This window comes from Danio rerio, chromosome 6 (genome assembly GCF_049306965.1).
Source record: "Danio rerio strain Tuebingen ecotype United States chromosome 6, GRCz12tu, whole genome shotgun sequence".
Taxonomy (NCBI): domain Eukaryota; kingdom Metazoa; phylum Chordata; class Actinopteri; order Cypriniformes; family Danionidae; genus Danio; species Danio rerio.
The window spans coordinates 53,966,568-53,985,411 of record NC_133181.1 but is presented as its reverse complement, the minus strand read 5'-3'; the positions used below and the strand labels follow the sequence as shown (position 1 = coordinate 53,985,411).

Sequence of the window (18,844 nt, the reverse complement as noted above, 5' to 3'; positions counted from 1 at the left end):
AGTAGTGTAGCTGTGATTCTATAACTCTATTTTGTTGATGCCACGATTGCTGATAGCTGAGAAAGACTTTTAAATTGCTGTCGATTTTATTGAAGGAGATCAACAGTTTTGATCGTTACTGTAAAAAATATCTGTAAATTAGCAGGTTTTCGTATTTTCAGACTCATGTATTCATGTTTATTTATGATTTTGAATTGCATTATGGGACCTTGATCATTCTTCCAACAACTTTTAACCTGTAAAAACTGGAAAGGTGACTTTTATCAAGATTTTTTAATAGTTTAAAGTGATATATAATCTGCGTTTGGGGTTGCATATTATGGTACAAAATGGACGTATTTTTCTATACATTATGTCTTCTACATTTTATTATTTGAAACTACAAAAATGTCAATAAAAGTCACTTTCTTAAACTGTAGAGTTGAATTGTCTACATCAAAAGTCGACAGGGCAGAAATCAACATCCCATAATGCAATTCATAAACATAAATTAATGGAAAACACTTGTCAATCACAAAATATGCAAACTGTTAATGAACAGATATTTTTTACACTGTAAATGTAGGCTGTCACTTTTGTTAAGGCCAAAACCTTTTACATGGCATGGCATCTTTTATGGACATTTTGAAAGAGCATCATAAGTACTATAATTTATCATCAGAGGTTAGCGTTTGGCAGAAAATGTTGTACAGCAGAGTCACCAGACTTGTTCCTGGAGGGTCGGTGTCCTGCAGAGTTCAGCTCCAACCCTAATCGTGAACCTGAACAAACTAATCAAGGTTTTAGTTGTATTTGAAACATCCAGGCAGGTGTGTTGAGGCAAGTTGGAGCTAAACTCCAGATCAGTGACCCCTGCTTTACAGACTGTTGTCCTTGAAAAACAGTACGTCTTGTTGCTGGTTTTGATAAGGATGTGCTGGTTATTGGTTAATGTCAACAGCATTATATCACCAGTAGTGTAGCTGTGATTCTATGACTATTTTATTGACGCCACGATTGCTGAGAGCTGCAGAAAGACTTTCATATTGCTAATGATTTTAACAAAGGAGATCAGCTGTTTTGTTTATTACTGTAAAAATAACCTTAAATTAGCAGGTTTTCATATTTTCAGATTCATGTATTTATGTTTGTTTAAGATTTTGAATTGCATTATAGGACCTCGGTCTTTCTTCCAACAACTTTTAACCTTGAAACGTTGGAAAAAGTGACTTTTATCAAGATTTTTAATAATTTAAAGTGATATATTGTCTGGGTTGTTGTATATTATGGTACAAAACCCTTGTAACAAACTGCCTGCACATTTTCGATAATTTTACAGATTTATTACTCTGTATATTATTTCTTTAACATTATATTATTTTAAACTAATAAATTGTCAATAAAAGTCAATTTGTTAAACTGTAAGTTGATTTTTCAACATTAACAGTCGACAGAGCAAAGATAAAGCTCCCATAATACACTTCTTAATCGTAAATAAACAGAACACATCGAAAGTATCATAACGTATCAAAAGACGTTAGCATTTGCCAGAAGATGCTGTACAGCAGGGTCACCAGACTTGTTCCTGTAGTGCCAGTGTCCTGAAGAGTTCAGCTCCAACCCTAAATAAACACAACTGAACAAGCTAATCAATCTCATAGTAGGTATATTTGCAACGTCCAGGCAGGTTTGTTGAGGCAACTCTGCTCCAGATTGGTGACCCCTGCTTTACAGACTGTTGCTCTGTCCTTGAAAAACAGTAATGGATCTCTCTCAGAGCTGGTTTTGAAAAGCGTGTGATGGGTATTGGTTCATGTCAACAGCATTAAATCACCAGCTGTAATTCCATGACTCTGTTGCTGTCATTGTAATTGTTGATAGCTGAAGACTCTCATATTGCTGTCGATTTTAATGAAGAAGATCAACTGTTCTGATTGTTAACTGTCACCTTTGTTAAGGCCAAAACTGTTTACATTGCATTAACACATTTTGAAAGAGCATCAAAAGAACTATAATTAGAAGTCATCATTTGCCAGAAGATGCTTTATAGACTGTTGCTCTGTCCTATAAAACAGTTATAGAGCCTTCTTGTAGCTGGTTTTCAAAAGTGTGTGCTGGTTGTTGGTTGATGTCAACTGCATTAAGTCACCAGCAGTGATTCCATGATTCTAAGCTGTTGTCGTTGCAATTACTGATAGCTGAAGACTCTCATGTTGCCATTGATTTTAGTAAGGAGATCAACCGTTTTGATTGTCACCTAGGCTGTCACCTTTGTTAAGGCCTAACCCTTTAACCCGGCATCAAAAGTAGTATAATTTTTAATAGAAGTCATCATTTGCCAGAAGATGCTTTACAGACTGTTGCTCTGTCCTAGAAAAACAGTAATGGATCAGTCTTGTAGCTGGTTTTGAAAAGCCTATGCTGGTTATTGGTTGATGTCAACAGCATTAAATCACCAGTAGTGTAGTGTAGTGTGACTCTATTTTGTTGACGCCACGATTGCTAATAGCTGAAAAAGACTCTCATATTGCTATCGATTTTAGTGAAGGAGATGGCCAAGTGCTGCATTTTACTCCAAAAAAGCCATTTTTGTTCTGCAGTAAGTATGGAGAGAAACCTTCATCGCCATTGATTTGTGTTTATCTGCGCCCACAGTTCTAGGAGAGGAAAAAAAAAGAATTATCATCCAGATAGCATTGCCCTTGAGAACGAACAAAACAATGTGTACTGTATGTCATCTAAGACCAAACAGACCCTGCTTAGCTTCCATTCGTGCACCCAGAAACATTCAGGAAAACACTTTTAATAATGTTTGGCTCATTAATAAACAAAATGCAAGTGCATTGGGGATCAGAGACGTAATTGAAATCAGGTAATATCAATGAAGCGGTTTAGAGGCTACGTGTTTTTAATTTGCTTGCCGCCGAGAGCCGCAGCAGAATCGCTTTCTTCGTGATGTAAACATTAATTACCATTTGAAATTCGCATGCAAAGTCCCAACTGCACGATTGTGCCAATCACTGCCGCGTCTGCGCTGTTGTCATGCTCGCGCGAGCTGATTTGTCAAGAGTGTTTTGTGCATCCGACAGTCCACCTGGAATTAAATGCGTTGAATTATTTATCATAGTACCGTTACATCCGATTTCACATTTAGCTCAGCTGAAGACAGTGTAATCTACTGAAGCGGCTGATGGTGTGATTGAGGACACTCGTATTGACCGTGGTAGTAAGGCTGATTGCCTGCTTGTAGGTTGGCTCTAAATTACCTCTCGGTTCAAAGGCCTCGCTTTGCCCGAACATATATATTGGCAATCATCAACGGTAGGGAATATATAGATGTCTGCTCAGAATACCTGATGGAAAATGCACGTGGGCCGAAAGGGTTGAATATGAAATGCAATCAGGCGAGTTCACTACTGGCCTGCTGTTTAGGAGGCCTTCGCTAGATTGGATCAGTGTGCAGAATTGATTGGCCTCATCCCCAGGCCTCAAGGTTGTGTTGATTGATAGATGCGATGCGCCCGGGTCTTGTGGTCATGTCTTAGATAATGCTTGTGATGAATGGGGTGTTATGGCAATGGCTTCCTCTGGCCACCTTGCAAATTATGCATGATGATTTAGCACAGTCAGGTAGAAAGGTGTCGGGGAAAATTGGGACTGATTTCGACCTACGTTGGTGATGTCTTAACCCAGCTTTAACATATGTACATATGGTTGAAGTCAGAATTATTAGCCCTCCTGAATTATGTATATTTTGTCCCCAATTTCCGTTTATAGGAGAGATTTTATTTCACATTTCTAAACATAATAGTTTTAACAGCTCATTTCTAATGACTGATTTCTTTCATCTTTGCCATGATGACATTAAGTAATATTTGACTAGATATTTTTAAGATACTAGTATTTAGCTTAAAGAGACAATTAAAGGCTTAATTAGGCAGGTTAGGGTAATTAGACAAGTCATTGTATAATGATGGTTTGCTCTGTAGACAATCGAAAAAAATCTGAAAAACATTGCTAAAGTCAGATATTCTGCTTTGAAAATGTGAGTTACGTGCCAAAACGGCTGTTTTTGTTTTGGTTCTTTTAACCCGCCCAATGCCAATATTTTAATGTTGCCATGGCGGACAGGAAGGGTCTCAAAGTGTGCATCAGTGACCATAATGCGACGTTTGGTAGACAGTTACACCCTCCAAAATGGGACGCAGATTCAGAATTCCACGAGGTGGTTGTCAATTAGCAAATAATATAAATATTAGTTTTGCATCAGACAAAACATGACATTTAAATGCAGCCATTCAGAAGCACAAAATAGTGCACTTACTGCACTTCAACAAAATGGCAATGTTTATAATCTAATTAATACATATTAAACCTCTTTAACATTATTAAATGTAGAATCTGGATCACTAATATTTGTTGGTTTTCTCTGAGTTGCAGTTCTAAAGTTTAATTTCAAACGGTTTATTTTATTTTCAAGGTCTGAGGTTAACCATCTGCTACTGCTTTTAGTAGTATGGCAATAAATGTCATGTAAAATGGCCTTCAAACTCACATTATTAGTATTTAACATTGAATAAATCACATAAGGTTTACCTGAGGTAAACATTGTCAATTTATCCTGTTGTTCAGCTGCACGAAATAGAAGCTGTTCCTAAAATATAAATTTCAAGTGTTGCTTAGGACAAAAATTCCTTTTAATATGGAAAATGTTCCTTCTATCATGTGCCGTTGCTTTTATTTAGAACATTATTTAAATCAGCCTTTCAGCTCGATAGTTAGGCACAATTCTGTTGATGACATCAATCTGGCAACCTGTGCTTGCATGTGTTTTGAATCAGGTGTGAAATGCCTAGTTCAGCCACTGGGTGTCAAATGTACGTACTGCACCTTTAAGGGGGCTAATAAAATTGACATTTAAAAGATTTTTTTTTCTTTTTTAAAACTATTTTTATCTAGCTGAAATAAAATAAATAACACTTTCTGAAGAAGAAAATATATTATAATAAATACTGTAAAAAAATAATTGTTCTGTTAAACATCACATTTGAAAAAGAAAAAAATTCAATTCAAAGGAGGGCTAATACTTTTAACTTTAACTGTAGCTCACATTATTTTACTACAATTATCATTTTGATTTGCAGAAAAACTTTTTTTTGTGTGCATCGAGTAAAGATTTTTTTTGGATGATTTAGCTCAGAATAATCTTTAGCGAAAGAACCTGCAAATGCACACAGCAGCTGAAATGTTTCAAAGGTCTTTGAATCGCCAAAACCGTGAACTGGCATGCTCTGTAATTGCGCTAAAAACACTATTAAATAGCCAGAGTTTTGATTGCTAACTAGGCTGTCACCTTTGTTAAGGCCAAAACCTTTTACCCGGCTTGAATTCTTTTATGCGAATTCTGAAAGAGCATCAAAAAATGCTATAATTTATCAAGAAGACGTTAGCGTTTGCTTGAAAAAAGTGAATAAATGTCATGTTTTTCTAGTATACTGACTTGTACAAAACTACTCATAAGGTTCTACAATCACATACAATCTCATAAAGTTGAAGTAAAAGAGATGTAAAGCTGTCCGCAGAACATTTCATAAATAGTGTCTCAGCACTTACAATCTCAGTGTGCTTTTATAGCAGGCAGTTACCCAGTTACTCTGTTGTGTGATGTATTCTGCTTACAGAGGCATAAAGGACCATGAACATGATTGTGTTGTGTAAAATGACAATGTAGACTTCAATATGGAAAAAGAATATAAAACACTAAACATCAACACATTTTCACGGCGGCTCAGGGGTTAGCAATGTCACCTTACAGCAAGGAGGTTGCTGGTTCGAGTCCCAGCTGGGCCAGTTGGCATTTCTGTGTGGAGCTTGCATGTTTCCCCCTGTGCCATATGGCGTGGGTTTCCTCCAGGTTTCTTCGATTTACCCTAAAGTCTAAAGACATGAGCTATAGGTAAATTGGGTAAACAAACTTATGAGTTTTTTAATGTGTGAGTGTATGGGTGTTTCCCAGTACAGGGTTGTAGCTGGAGGGGCATCCACTTTGTAAAACATATGCCGTAATAGTTGGTTCATTCCGCTGTGGTGACCCCTGATAAATAAGAGACTAAGCCGAAAGGAATTGAATAAATGATTCTGTGTTGAGATATGAATACTTATGCTCCTGCTGTTAACAAGCAAACTAAACCAGTATCTAAATCAATAAAGCAATTAATAACAAAAACATAATATATACACATACATAATATATACACACACACACACATTTATATATATATATATATATATATATATATATATATATATATATATATATATATATATATATATATATATATATATATCGGTGCACTGCGATGTAGACGCGGACAATTTGGTATCAGTTCAGTAATATTCATATCTGGTGTCATTAATCTCATATGTGCTATGTCGCCAGGGAGGCGAGCGCGAGTATTTATACCGCTCCAACTATCTTAAAACGCTTAAGCTGTGCACAATTTCACTGCTTGTGTGTTTTCTGGACAGTCTTACTGACACCAGCACGTAACAGCCAATCGCAGCCCTTTCTGTTGAGCGCCTGACCAATCAAAGGGGTGTAAAAAAGAACCTGACAGACAGGACTTAGAAAGCGAGCGGGATATTTATATTAATTTGTTTATTTGCTATAAATGTTCATGTTGTTTAAAGGTAGTTTATATATCTGACTGTTTGTAATAAAGAACAAAACTGTGTTACAAATAGTATATAAATATATTCATACATTTTAATACAAGAACTGCTGTTGTAAAGAAAATATAAAACTGTATGGAAAGCATCGTCAATGCACCGTGATGCACCGATATATCGAATTGAAACGAATCGATAGCATGATAATCGTAACCGAACCCAGCTGTGAGACCAGTGTAGGTTCACACCTCTAATATAAAATAATGAAAAAACTAATAATAATTTACATATAAAACTAAACCCGCAGCAAGGGATTGTCATAATGAATAAACCATTGAGTCATTTATTAAAGAGATTTATTCAAACAGCTGATTCATCGAAGAATCCAGCAAATGGCCGTCTTTGTGAATGACTTGTTGAATCATTGACTCAACTGCTTTGTTTAAAAAATGGCTTAATCATTTAGTAATAAAGCAAAGGCAGCAGATAGCTCTCAAATGTTCAGCTATACTATTATGGTTTTTTTTCTTGAAAGCCATATTCAGTCTTAAATCAAGAAAATCGCGTAATGTGTTCATTGAACTGTTGTATGAAATCACTGTCAGTGAGAAACACTTCTCTTGCTCATGTGATGTTGCTTTTATGCTACAAAACATTTCATATTTTTAATTGAAAGACCTTCTGTGAGTTTTATTTCTTTTGACTTCTCTACTAGTTTCTCTCACACATGCAGACAGACTGTGACCTTGTTACTGGTGCGACCTTGTTACTGTCAGTTCATTACTCATTATCAGTTGCCATTTAAATCGAATGTAATAAGAACGATAAGAGTGGCGTTGTGTGAGTGTTCATTGAGCGCAGTCTGTAAATGATTGGTGAGGCTGATTCAGTTCTACTTCTTTGTTTGTGAATCTTTTTAAATGATTCTTTCAAAGATAAGACTCAATGTCATTTCCCATCTGTTGATTCTCCAACTGAAAGTGATGAACAAAACTGTAGTGAAGTTGCCAGGTAATTTCTGACCTATTGCATGTGATGTTTTCCTTCTCTAGGTTCCTTTATGATGGTGAATGCTTCGGGTCGGGCATCAGGACAGAAAGCCCACCTGCTCCTCCCCACTCTAAAAGAGAACGACACCCACTGCATAGACTTTCACTACTCCCTGTCCAGTCGGGATGGGACGAGTCCCGGGACTCTCAATGTCTACATAAAAGTGGATGGTGGACCGCAGGGAAATCCCATCTGGAACGCCTCCACTCCGGTCACTGAAGGCTGGGTGAAAGCTGAACTCGCCATCAGCACCTTTTGGCCCAACTCCTACCAGGTAAGCCTGATGTTAGCAATGCCAAAGGATTTTAAGTTCAGAGCAGATTTGAACCTATTTTTAAAGACGTGCTCTGGTTTTAATATAGAAAATGCATTGCACTTACATTAGACATCTCTGCACTTACAGTTGAGGACAAAATGATTAGCCCTCCTGTGAAATAGTGATTCCTTTTCAAATATTTCCTAATATCTTAGTTTTAATGACTAATTTCTTTGTGCATATTATTTTACTAGTTATTTTGCAAGGTGATAGCTTTCAGATTAAAGTGCAATTTAAGGGTTCAACTTGGTTAATTAGGCAATTTAAGTAATTAGACGAGTCAGTGGCTTGTCCTGTAGCCAATCAAAAAGGAGAGTACTAATATTGACCTTAAAATAATTAACTAAAAAAAAATAAAATAAATACCACTTTATTCCAGTCAAACTAAAAGAAATAAAACTTCTCCAGAAGAAACAAAAAGTAAATACTGTGAAAATGTGAGGCGACAGTGTTAACCACTGCGCCATCGTGACTCCCTACGGTAATATTGTAAACTTGAAATAACTGTTTAATTGTAATCCAATATGAAGCATAAAATATTTTTATGCAAGCTATTACATCACATCTTTACTCGTGATCATTCAGTCATCATTCTAATATTATGGTTTGACACTGAAGAAACGTTATTATCAGTGAAAAAAAATACATTTAAACAGTTGTTCTTTGTATACAAATATTTGTGGAAATATTTGTGTCTTACCATCCTCTGTCTTTTAAAAAAATAATTGCTAGTGTACATAGAGTGTATATTGTATATACAGTTGAAACCAGAAGTTTACATACACTAAATAAAAAGGCACATAACTATTTAAAAAAGTCAGATGTGAATGTGACTAATTTTTTTGTCTTTTATGCAAGTTAGGATTATCACATTTGTTTTTGTTATGTTTAATTGCAGAATAATGAGAGAGAGATTTTTTTTTGAGAAATTTGCATAACTTTTCTTGAAAGTCAAGTTTACATACAATAAGATTAGTATGCCACTGAAGAAGCTCAGATGATGGTTTTGGAAGTGTCTGGCTAATTGACAAGATTTAAGTTAATTGGAGGCACAACTGTAGAATAGTATTTAAGGAAAACCTCAAACACACTGCTTCCTTGTGTGACAACATGGCAAAATCAACAAGCCAGAATCAACAAAAAAAAGCCAGACTACAATTTGCTAAATTACACTGGGAAAATAATAATTTTTGGACACATGTCCTGTGGTCTGATGGAACTAAGATTGAACTGTTTGGCCATAATGACCGGTGTTACATTTGGAAGACAAAGGGGAAAGCTTACAAGCTTAGGAACACCATCCCAACTATGAAATATGGGGGCGACAGCATCGTGTTGTGGGGCTGTTTTGCTGCAGGAGGGACTGCTTCACTTCACAGCATAGATGGCATCATGAAGAAAGAACATTATGTAAGATTACTGAAGCAACATCTCAAGACATCAGCCAGAAAATTAAAACTTGGCCACAAATGGCAAATTAGTTTTAAATGTGCTTTAAGAACAACAGAATGAATGTTTTTGAGTGGCCATCACAAAGCCCTGAAATCAATCCTATAAAAAATTTGTGGGCAGAGCTGAAAAAGCTTGTGTGAGCAAGACAGCCAACAAATCTGACTCAGTCACACCAATTCTGTCTGGAGGAATGGGCCAAAATTCCTGCAAACTATTGTGAGAAGCTTGTGGAAGGATACCCAAAATATTTGACCAAAGTTATACAGATTAAAAGCAAAGCTAAAAAAAATACCAAGGAAATGTATGTAACCTTTTTACTGTCTAGAAATTAATAAATAATTCTCCAAAATAAAAAATTCTCTCATTATTCTGGCATTTAGCAAATGTAAATCATTTAGTAATCCTAACCTAAAATAGTAAACATTTAGTATGATTTACCATCAGGCATAAAAAAAATGGTTCTATTCCTTTTATAGAGTGTATGTAAACTTCTCGTTTGAACTGTATAGTGTAAATTATATAGTGTATAAATAGTGTCTGCAGTGTAGATAAAAGTATATAGTTTATATAGTGTAGTGTATGGAGTATAGTGTTTGTAGCGTATATAGAGTATACATAGTGGATATAGTGTATGTAGTTTATATATATAAATTGTATATATGCTGTATATTGTGTATATAAAAGTGTATAGTGTATATATAGTATATTTAATGTATATGTAGTGTATGTAGTGTGTATTTATAGAGTATATAGTGCATGTAGTGTACAGTATATAGTGTATGTGTAGTGTATAGTGTATAAAGTCTATAGTGTATGTAGTGTACAGTATATAGTGTGTGCATATAGCGTATGTAGTGTACATGTAGTGTGTGTATATAGTGTCTATACAGTGTATATGTAGTGTGTATAGTTAAATGGCTGAATCATTAGCCTTTTTTCTTAGACCTGATTAGCAGGACAGCCATGATCAGCGAGCTGTTTTTAAGCATGACGAGTTTTGTGGAAAGCCGAAAGCACTGCGAATTTTGTTCCCCTGGCCACCGAAATTGACTAAAGTTTATTTTCTGCCTCATATTGGTGGTGAATGGCTGCAATTGAACCGCAGAGAGGGGCAGTAGATTGCTCTCTACTCCAATTACCACTGCAATCACTGTCCCCTAATCTAACCCACAAATGGCCCTGGTGAATAAGCTTTTAGCTGTTAATTTTAGATCTGTCTTTTTGCTTATTACCTCTTACTCTCGCCCCCTGCTTCTTTTTCCCTCTCTCTTTTGCCTCTTTACACCCAGATCTCTCTCTCTCGCTCTCTCTCGTTTGCTCTCTGCCTCTTAGTCTCTTTACCGTACTGTCTATATAGATTCACCGTTCAGTCTGAGGAATGAAATACCCTTATAAGATTAGCCGTGTAATTGAATTAACTAATGAGAAGAGCAAATATTTAGCTTGTGATGGGAATACTGAACTGCTCCTGGCAAACAGCGGACCAATATTTGCTAAAGGCAATATTTGCTGAAGGCATCTATTTGACCAGCAAGCAATATCAAGGCTTTTGAGTGTGTGTGTAGTTGATCTTTTGGGGTCTACACTGTAAATAACAACATCTTTATATGTATACCTTTATACATATGTATGTTTTTTACAATTTGTAAAAAAAAAAAACGATTAACTTAATCCATTTTGTAACAATATGAAGAATTTGTGTGGAACCCAGCATTTTTTTTTTTCACAGAGTAAGTAAATAACAATTAGAAAATAAATAAATATAAATTTAATTTAAAAGTGTACTGAAGTATTCATAGTGAAGTATTAAAATTATTTTTGTTTTATTTACATTTTGTGGTGAAATATGACCCGGACATTTTCTCAGCAAAAGCTGTGAGATTCACACTCTGTGTTTGTTCCCAGATTGTGTTCATACAACGACATTTCAAGTTTTTAAAAGCACCCGCTTCTCTTGCTGAGCTGAACTTAATAAATTACCTGTTAAATATCGAGAACTAATATCTACTGGAAAATCAGCCCTTGGGAGCATAAAGTATACTGAAAAATATCCCACTGTGACTTTGATTAGAGCAACGAATTTGCCAGATAAGTGGCCAATTTTGCCAAAACGAATCTCTGGGTTAATTGACTTGTTTCCTGCCGTGTTACATTTTAAATCGTAGGGTGCCACTTTCAATGTGACAGTGTTTAAAGGGTAAAGTTTCATGATATGCAAAAGGGATAAAAAAGGCAAATGAATTCTGTCTCTTTTTGAACTTGTGATGGTACATTTTAAAAAGTCGTTTTTTCCCCCCATGTCATCACAGTTTTGGAGATCATTTGAGTCAGCCATAATGTGGTGAATAAATTATGAATACAGAAATGTCCTTGAGTAGGGACAAGGCTGGAAAAATATATTATATGAAGGTTTATTTCATTTAAAATTGAAATGATTTATTCAAACCCTAATGTCATTCCAAACCTGTATGACTTTCATACAAGATAATGATGATACTATTAAATCCTTCAAAATATTGAATCCTTTTTATTTAAATTTATCTATTTAGAAACTATTTCAACAGACTCCAGTTATACTACACATTTAATTTAATTTAATTTAATTTAATTTAATTTAATTTAATTTAATTTAATTTAATTTAATTTAATTTAATTTAATTTAATTTAATTTAATTTAATTTTTTAAATACATTTTAAATAAATTTTTTGTAGAATTTTATATTATTGTATATATTTACTTGTATTGTATTGTATTTATTTACTTTTAATTTTATAGAATTTATTAATTTAATTTTATTTTATTTGGAATTTTTATTATTATTCAATTTTATTTTATTTATTTTGTTTTATTTCATATAATTATTTTATTTTACAACACAAATATTTTATTTTATTTTATTTTATTTTGGGGTTGCCACAGCAGAATGAACCATCAACTTATCCAGCGCATGTTTTAAGCAGCGAATGCCCTTCCAGCTGCAATCCATCTCTGGGAAACATCCATACACACACATTCACACACATACAGGTTTTGTTTCATACATGTTTTGTTTTATTTGAATTTATTTATTTATTTCATTATTATTGAATTTATTTAGTTTTTTAAATAGATTTTTTCTTATTTAATTCAATTTAATTTAATTTGATGTTGTTTTATTTTTTAAATTTAATTTAATTTAATTTTATTGTTACTCAACAAAGCAAAACAATGAGCAACCAAACTACTAGTCACAGGCACGCACGCACACACACACACACACACACACACACACACACACACACACACACACACACACACACACACACAAAACAATTAACTATACAATGTATCACATTGTGATTTGTGCAAACACACACCTTTAGTCTCTACAGTCTCACTAAATAACATGATGGTAATCAAATGTGGACTTGTATTTTCAGTCCATTGACTGATCACACTAAGGCCAGTGACTGGAGTGTATTTTGTGTCCAGGGGCCTCATGTACGAAGACTTGCGTGGAAATCTTACTAAAACATTGCACAAAGCTGTAAATGTGCGTACGCAGAAAAAAAATCAGATGTATAAAACCCTGCATACGCTGAATCTCACGCATATTCTTTTGTACATCTGAATGAACGTGAAACTGAGCGCAACATGCACGAGCACAAAACCCCTCCCTGCCTCCTCCCCCGTATGAATATGCTAATGACTCTACTTTGGCAAAACCCAACGAAAAAGCAACGGCAAAATCAAGCAAAAAGAGAAACTTTGAACAGAATGTGAAATGGAGGTGCTGCTTTCGGAGGTAGACCGGAGAAAAGCGGTGTTATTTGCAAATTTGTTCTCCGGAATTAAAAACAAAAGAAAAAAATAGAGTGGGAGAGTTTACCTGATGCGGTTAACACAGTTGGGTCTGAACATCGAGAGTGAATTAAAAAAGAAATAGTGTGGTGTATAGGTGTAAAATGTTGCATTACCCATAACAGTCTCAGTGGCGCAGCTCGTAAGACGCATGTGATCATGTATTGACACGTTTGAGCATGAACTTGGTTCGAATCCAGCGTCTGATGAACTCTCTCTTCTTTTTTCCCTGCTACATATCAGATTTTGCCTACTAGTTATCACGAGAAAGACAAGTAGGAATCATTAATAAGTTTGTGCATCATATTTTATTTGCACATTTATTGAATGGAAATGTTTCTGATTCACGCATGCAAATTCATCTTCAGATAGTGTCTTTATAGCAATATGCGTGAAGTAGATAGCTCAGATTACATTGGGAAAACAGGCGACCGCTGCAAATTGTGCTTTAATGTTTAGCTGGTCAAATGTATGTTATGGAAACCTTATATACCTGCTAGATGAACCCGTCTCATACAGCTGCCATTGCAAGGCTCAGACACTTTGAAGAGTGGAATTTAACACAACTGCCTCTAGGAGTCGCCAATGGAAATAAAACAGACACGCACAAAAAATGTGCGTACGCCTGCCAGAAAGCTGGAGTGGAGCTGCGCACATTCCCACGTTCAGTTCATTGTTAGTAAATCCAAACGTGAGCGATTCTGAGCGTGAAACCTGGCGTACGCAAAGTTTTTGTGCGTACGCAGCATTGATACATGAGGCCCCAGGTCTTACTGTTTTAGTGCCAGCTGTTGGCAGCTCTAAGAAGAGAGGGCATTGTTCAGACCACACACGTCTTCACACATGGCCTGTACAGTATGCCATATAAACCATGCCAGTCCCTTGATTTTGAGTTTATTGTAGTTTATCAGATTATGTTTTGTAATGTTTGCTTGTGCTCTCTTTACTCAAATAAATGCAAAATACAATTGCGCTGCCATGCAAACATTTCTAAGTGTGCTGCTAGACTGTAGGCTAACAATGTTTTAGTATCATGGAGATACTATTGTGGCTTTAATTAATATAAAGTACTGTATTAAAGTCATTGTAAAATCAAATTATGTATAATTGTAGATGTTTGTATCAGTATGTCACGCTTAAGGATATCTATAACCAAATGTGCTCCAATTTAGTGACAAAATTAGCATCTAGAAGATATAAACATCCAAAGTTTGCATTTTATTACTTCCACCTAAATGGATCAATGATTTTTTTACATCTCATTAAATCTTCTGACCAATCAAATGCTTTCTAGTATCTGACATGCCCCGCCCCCTTCAAAAGGGGGCTTCTCATTTGCTTTTCATTTGATGCGTCTCACTGGCAGAGCTGTGATAAAAACAAACGCTATTGGCTGTTTTTCAGAAAGGGGAAGAGCTACTATATGGCCTACCCTGTCTTCATGATTCAGTTGATATTATGTGAAACATTAAATAAAAAATGTCACATTTAAAAGCACCTCATAGGACTTTTAAGTATTTAATCTCTCATTCCTTGGTGGTGTTGTTGTTGCAGTTGTTTTGTGGTCCCTTAAAATTTACTTTACATTTACAATGATTTTTAAATGTAAATCTTAATTTTGATTATGTGAATAGGCCTTTTTGTCAAGTAAAAATCTCTCCTGTTGACTCTGAATGTTTTTGTTTTCTTCTTGAAACAAATGGACCGTTTTGCTTCAGTCTGAAACAAGCTGACTTGATTTAAACGCTTGATTTCCTCTCCTCTTTTTTCTCATTTAGGTTATTTTTGAGGCAGTAAGTGTACAAGGGCATCCTGGGTTCATCGCGGTGGATGAGATACATGTTTTGGCCCACCCTTGTCGTGAGTACACACACACAAACACACACATATACACAAACACACACACACACACACACACAGACACACACAAAGAGTGCCTGCTTACTTTCACAGTCTTGGCTACGCTGTAGGAGTTCAGTCTGTCAACTACTGTGAAAAGCACTTCATGTGGATCGAGGGCTGAACAGAGATGGAAAAGGCCAGCAAACAAGCAGGTCTGTGCTGAGGATGAGAGAGAAAGAGAAAGACAGACTGCAGAGTGGCCATTCCTCCATCTTTCTTGTTTTGACAGAACTTTAGCCTTTGACTTGCTTTGGCGTAGATCTTACTCTCATTAAAACAAGGCTAGAGGTGAAATTAAGGAAATATTTGTTGATTCATGACATTTTGTAGAAGTCAAAATGACCATTGGTGCTTTTTTGTATGATTCATCATTACATTTGATCAAAAAAAGGTCCAGTAACACTTCATAATAACATACACACTATGAATCATTTATTAAGCATTAGCATCTAGTGAATTCATTATCAGTTAAGCTTTAACTCTACATTAATAAACGTTAGTAAGCAGTTTATAATTGGAGCTACAAATGCTCTATTCTTGACTTACAACCACATTTATAATTTGCTTAATAATTGTATTTTCATACTATTTTAATGATTTATTTTTTTTATTACTAAATGAAGTATTGCATTATTTACTAACCAGTTAATTAAGGGTAGTTGGTGGCTTTTAAGATCATTCAGAATGAGTTAGTAAATGATTAAAAAACTATTGAAATCAACTTTTTCATATCTTATTATTCAGGCATATAGTAATGGCTACTATGCATGTTAATAAATGCTTTATTAACTCAGCTTTATCCAGTTTTGTGACCTAATCTAAAGTGAGGACTATTTATGCTTTATAAATCCCTTAAGAATAAAATTAAAGGCTCAGGATCAAATGAACAATAATCTTTGCAATCTTATCTAAAAAATAAAATTACTGTAAAGTTCACACATTGGCAAATAACAGGAGTGTCAAAATAAGACAATATAAAAATGTAATAATATAATAAGAAGCAATGTTTAAACTTTAATTTTATTTTACTTAAGGTTTCAAAGATTTATTTGTTATTTGAAGTACAGTTTTATTTGTGTATCTTCAAACGAATAGGAATGAATAACGTCGTTTATGTCATTTTGTTTTTATGTAATTTAACTGAGCCTTTAATTATCGTTTATAAGCGATTTAAAAAGCATAAATAGTCCTCACTTTAAATTAGGTCACAAAACTGGATAAAGTTGAGTTAATAAAGCATTTATTAACATACAAATTAACTATTAGTATATGTCTGAATAATAAGAATTATAAATGTTAATTTGGATAATTTATTAATAATTTACTAACTCATGCTGAATGATCTTAAAAAACAACCAACAATAATTATGCAAACTTAATTTAGTAATCAAAAATAAATCATAAACAAAATATGAAAGTACAGTTATTAAGCAAATTATAAATGTGGTTGTAAGTCAAGAAAAGAGCATTTGTAGCTGCAGATATAAATTGCTTATTAACATTTATTACTGTAGAGTTAATGATTAACAGATAATGAATTCACTATTTGCTAATGCTTAATAAATGGTTCATAGTGTGTAGTTATAATAAAGTTTTACCAAAGATCCCTCTTTATATTAAGCGGCCTTAACTAATATGTACCTGCATTAAAATTACAAGAAATGTAATTAATTCAAACAATTTAAAATGGCTTTTTATTGTTTATGGGGATTAGAAATATCATTCCTGTGATTTCTGTCCAATCAAATCACACATAGAAGGTAAACCGCATCATAATGAACGATCTCAAGACATGGGCGATTTATAAATGCAGCAAAATGCTTGGAAGCACTAAAAGTGTCCAAGTACATGTCCAAAATCTTTACCCGTCTTGACCCAGAGACTGTTTAGATGCATGTCACTGAGAAGATGACGGATGTTTACTGTATGAGTACCGAAACACCCAGCAGGCACAAGACATCAACATGACGTCAAATTGATGTTGTACTCAACGTCATGCGGACATTGCATTTTGTTTTGAAATGAAAATGAAAATCGGGTTGACATCAAAACCCAACATCAACCAAATATCAGCATCTAATGATGTTACAGCTTGAGGTTGTGTGGATGTAACCACTATGAAATCTATTAGATGTTGGATTTTGGTTGCTATATCTGACGAATAAATGTCAGTATTTGACGCCAAAATGACAATAGTTTAAGATGTTGGCTCGACGTTGGATTTTGGTCGCTTTCTAACAACCTGAAATCAGCCAAATATCAATATCATTTGACATTGTTATTGGACATCAAAATATAAGGTTGTCCTTATGCGCTGGCTAGACATTGAATTTTGGTCACCTATCATCACATCCTTGAGCTAATATTAACAATATTGAGGTTGTGTGCCTGCTCTGCAATCACTAATTGCACTACAGAATGTTACGTTTACACACATCCACAGATAACATGTAAACGCATCAGCTTTTTACAGCGCAATACGCACCAATCACTACTCTTGAGTACTTTTGAAAGCTCTTGAGTAATTTTACAACAGACACTTTTACTTGTACATTTTTAGGCAGATAATATTATTTTTACTTAAGGATGATTTTTCAGTACTCTTTCCAGCACTGGTTACAGGTTAGGGACAGATCTGTTGGTATGTTTAGGTTTAAGGGTGTGTTATTGATTAAGGCACAGGTGTCAAATCCAGGAGGGATGGAGCCCTGCAGAGTTTAGTTCCAACCCTGCTTCAACTCACCTGTAGGTTCAAACAAAACTTAAGGACTCAATTAATATGATCAAATGTATTTAATTAGGGTTGGAACTAAATTGTGCAGAGCTGCAGCCCCTCCAGGAACTGGATTTGACTCTTGTTGTCTCAGGCAGTGTTTCTCAACCACCTTCCTGGATGACCACCGACACTGCAAGTTTTGGATGTCTTTTTCGTCTGTCACACCCAATACATGTTTTTTAGTCTCTGCTAATGAGCTGATGATCTGAATCAAGTGTATTTGGTTAATGAGACAAGGAAAATGTGCAGTGCTGGTGATCCTCCGGGAATGTGGTTGAGAAACGCTGGTCCAAAGGATGGTCAACACCATAATTATAAATGTGATTACAGATATAATTACATGCATGTACTTAACCAAGCGTAAGTACAATGTAAAACATGTATTTACACAATAAGTGAATTGAAACCAATTATTAAGTTCAGTGTCATTTGAGTATAATTAAGGCCACTTAATATAGACTGAGACCAAAAAATAACCTAAAAAATTACATTTTTACTTAAAATGATGTATGATTACATAAGTAAAATAGAGTAGAAATGACAAAACTTACAAAAAGTGCTGTCTTCACTCAGAGGAGCCATTGCAGTTGTCAAAATGAGCCACACTGCTCTTGATTTGACCATCCATTTCTAGTGGGACAATTTTTTCCATCTTTTTTTCGCTTTTTTTCCTACATCCTGTACGATAAAATACATTTTTATTTTGTCAAATGTGCAAAATGACAGTCTTTACTTTTAGAGGTGATAACTGAAATCCAGTGTGAAGTGGCTATTTGACATTTACATACAGTGACATTTTTAGCTGACACTTTCATCTGAAGGAAATCAATTCATCCTAACAATGTAGAGTGCATCTTCA

At 34.8% G+C, this 18,844-nt stretch overlaps 1 protein-coding gene across 50 annotated transcripts in view; it reads left to right on the top strand.

The window, feature by feature from the left end:
• The window catches only part of ptprt (protein tyrosine phosphatase receptor type T), a 519,289-nt gene that overhangs the window by 190,510 nt on the left and 309,935 nt on the right, over positions 1 to 18,844 (top strand). For all 50 annotated transcript variants that reach the window (XM_073954669.1, XM_073954668.1, XM_073954667.1 and 47 more), the window contains 2 exons: positions 7,701 to 7,972; positions 15,086 to 15,167. In XM_073954669.1, coding sequence (XP_073810770.1) covers positions 7,701 to 7,972; positions 15,086 to 15,167 — 354 coding nt within the window. The remainder of the gene's footprint in view (positions 1 to 7,700; positions 7,973 to 15,085; positions 15,168 to 18,844) is intronic.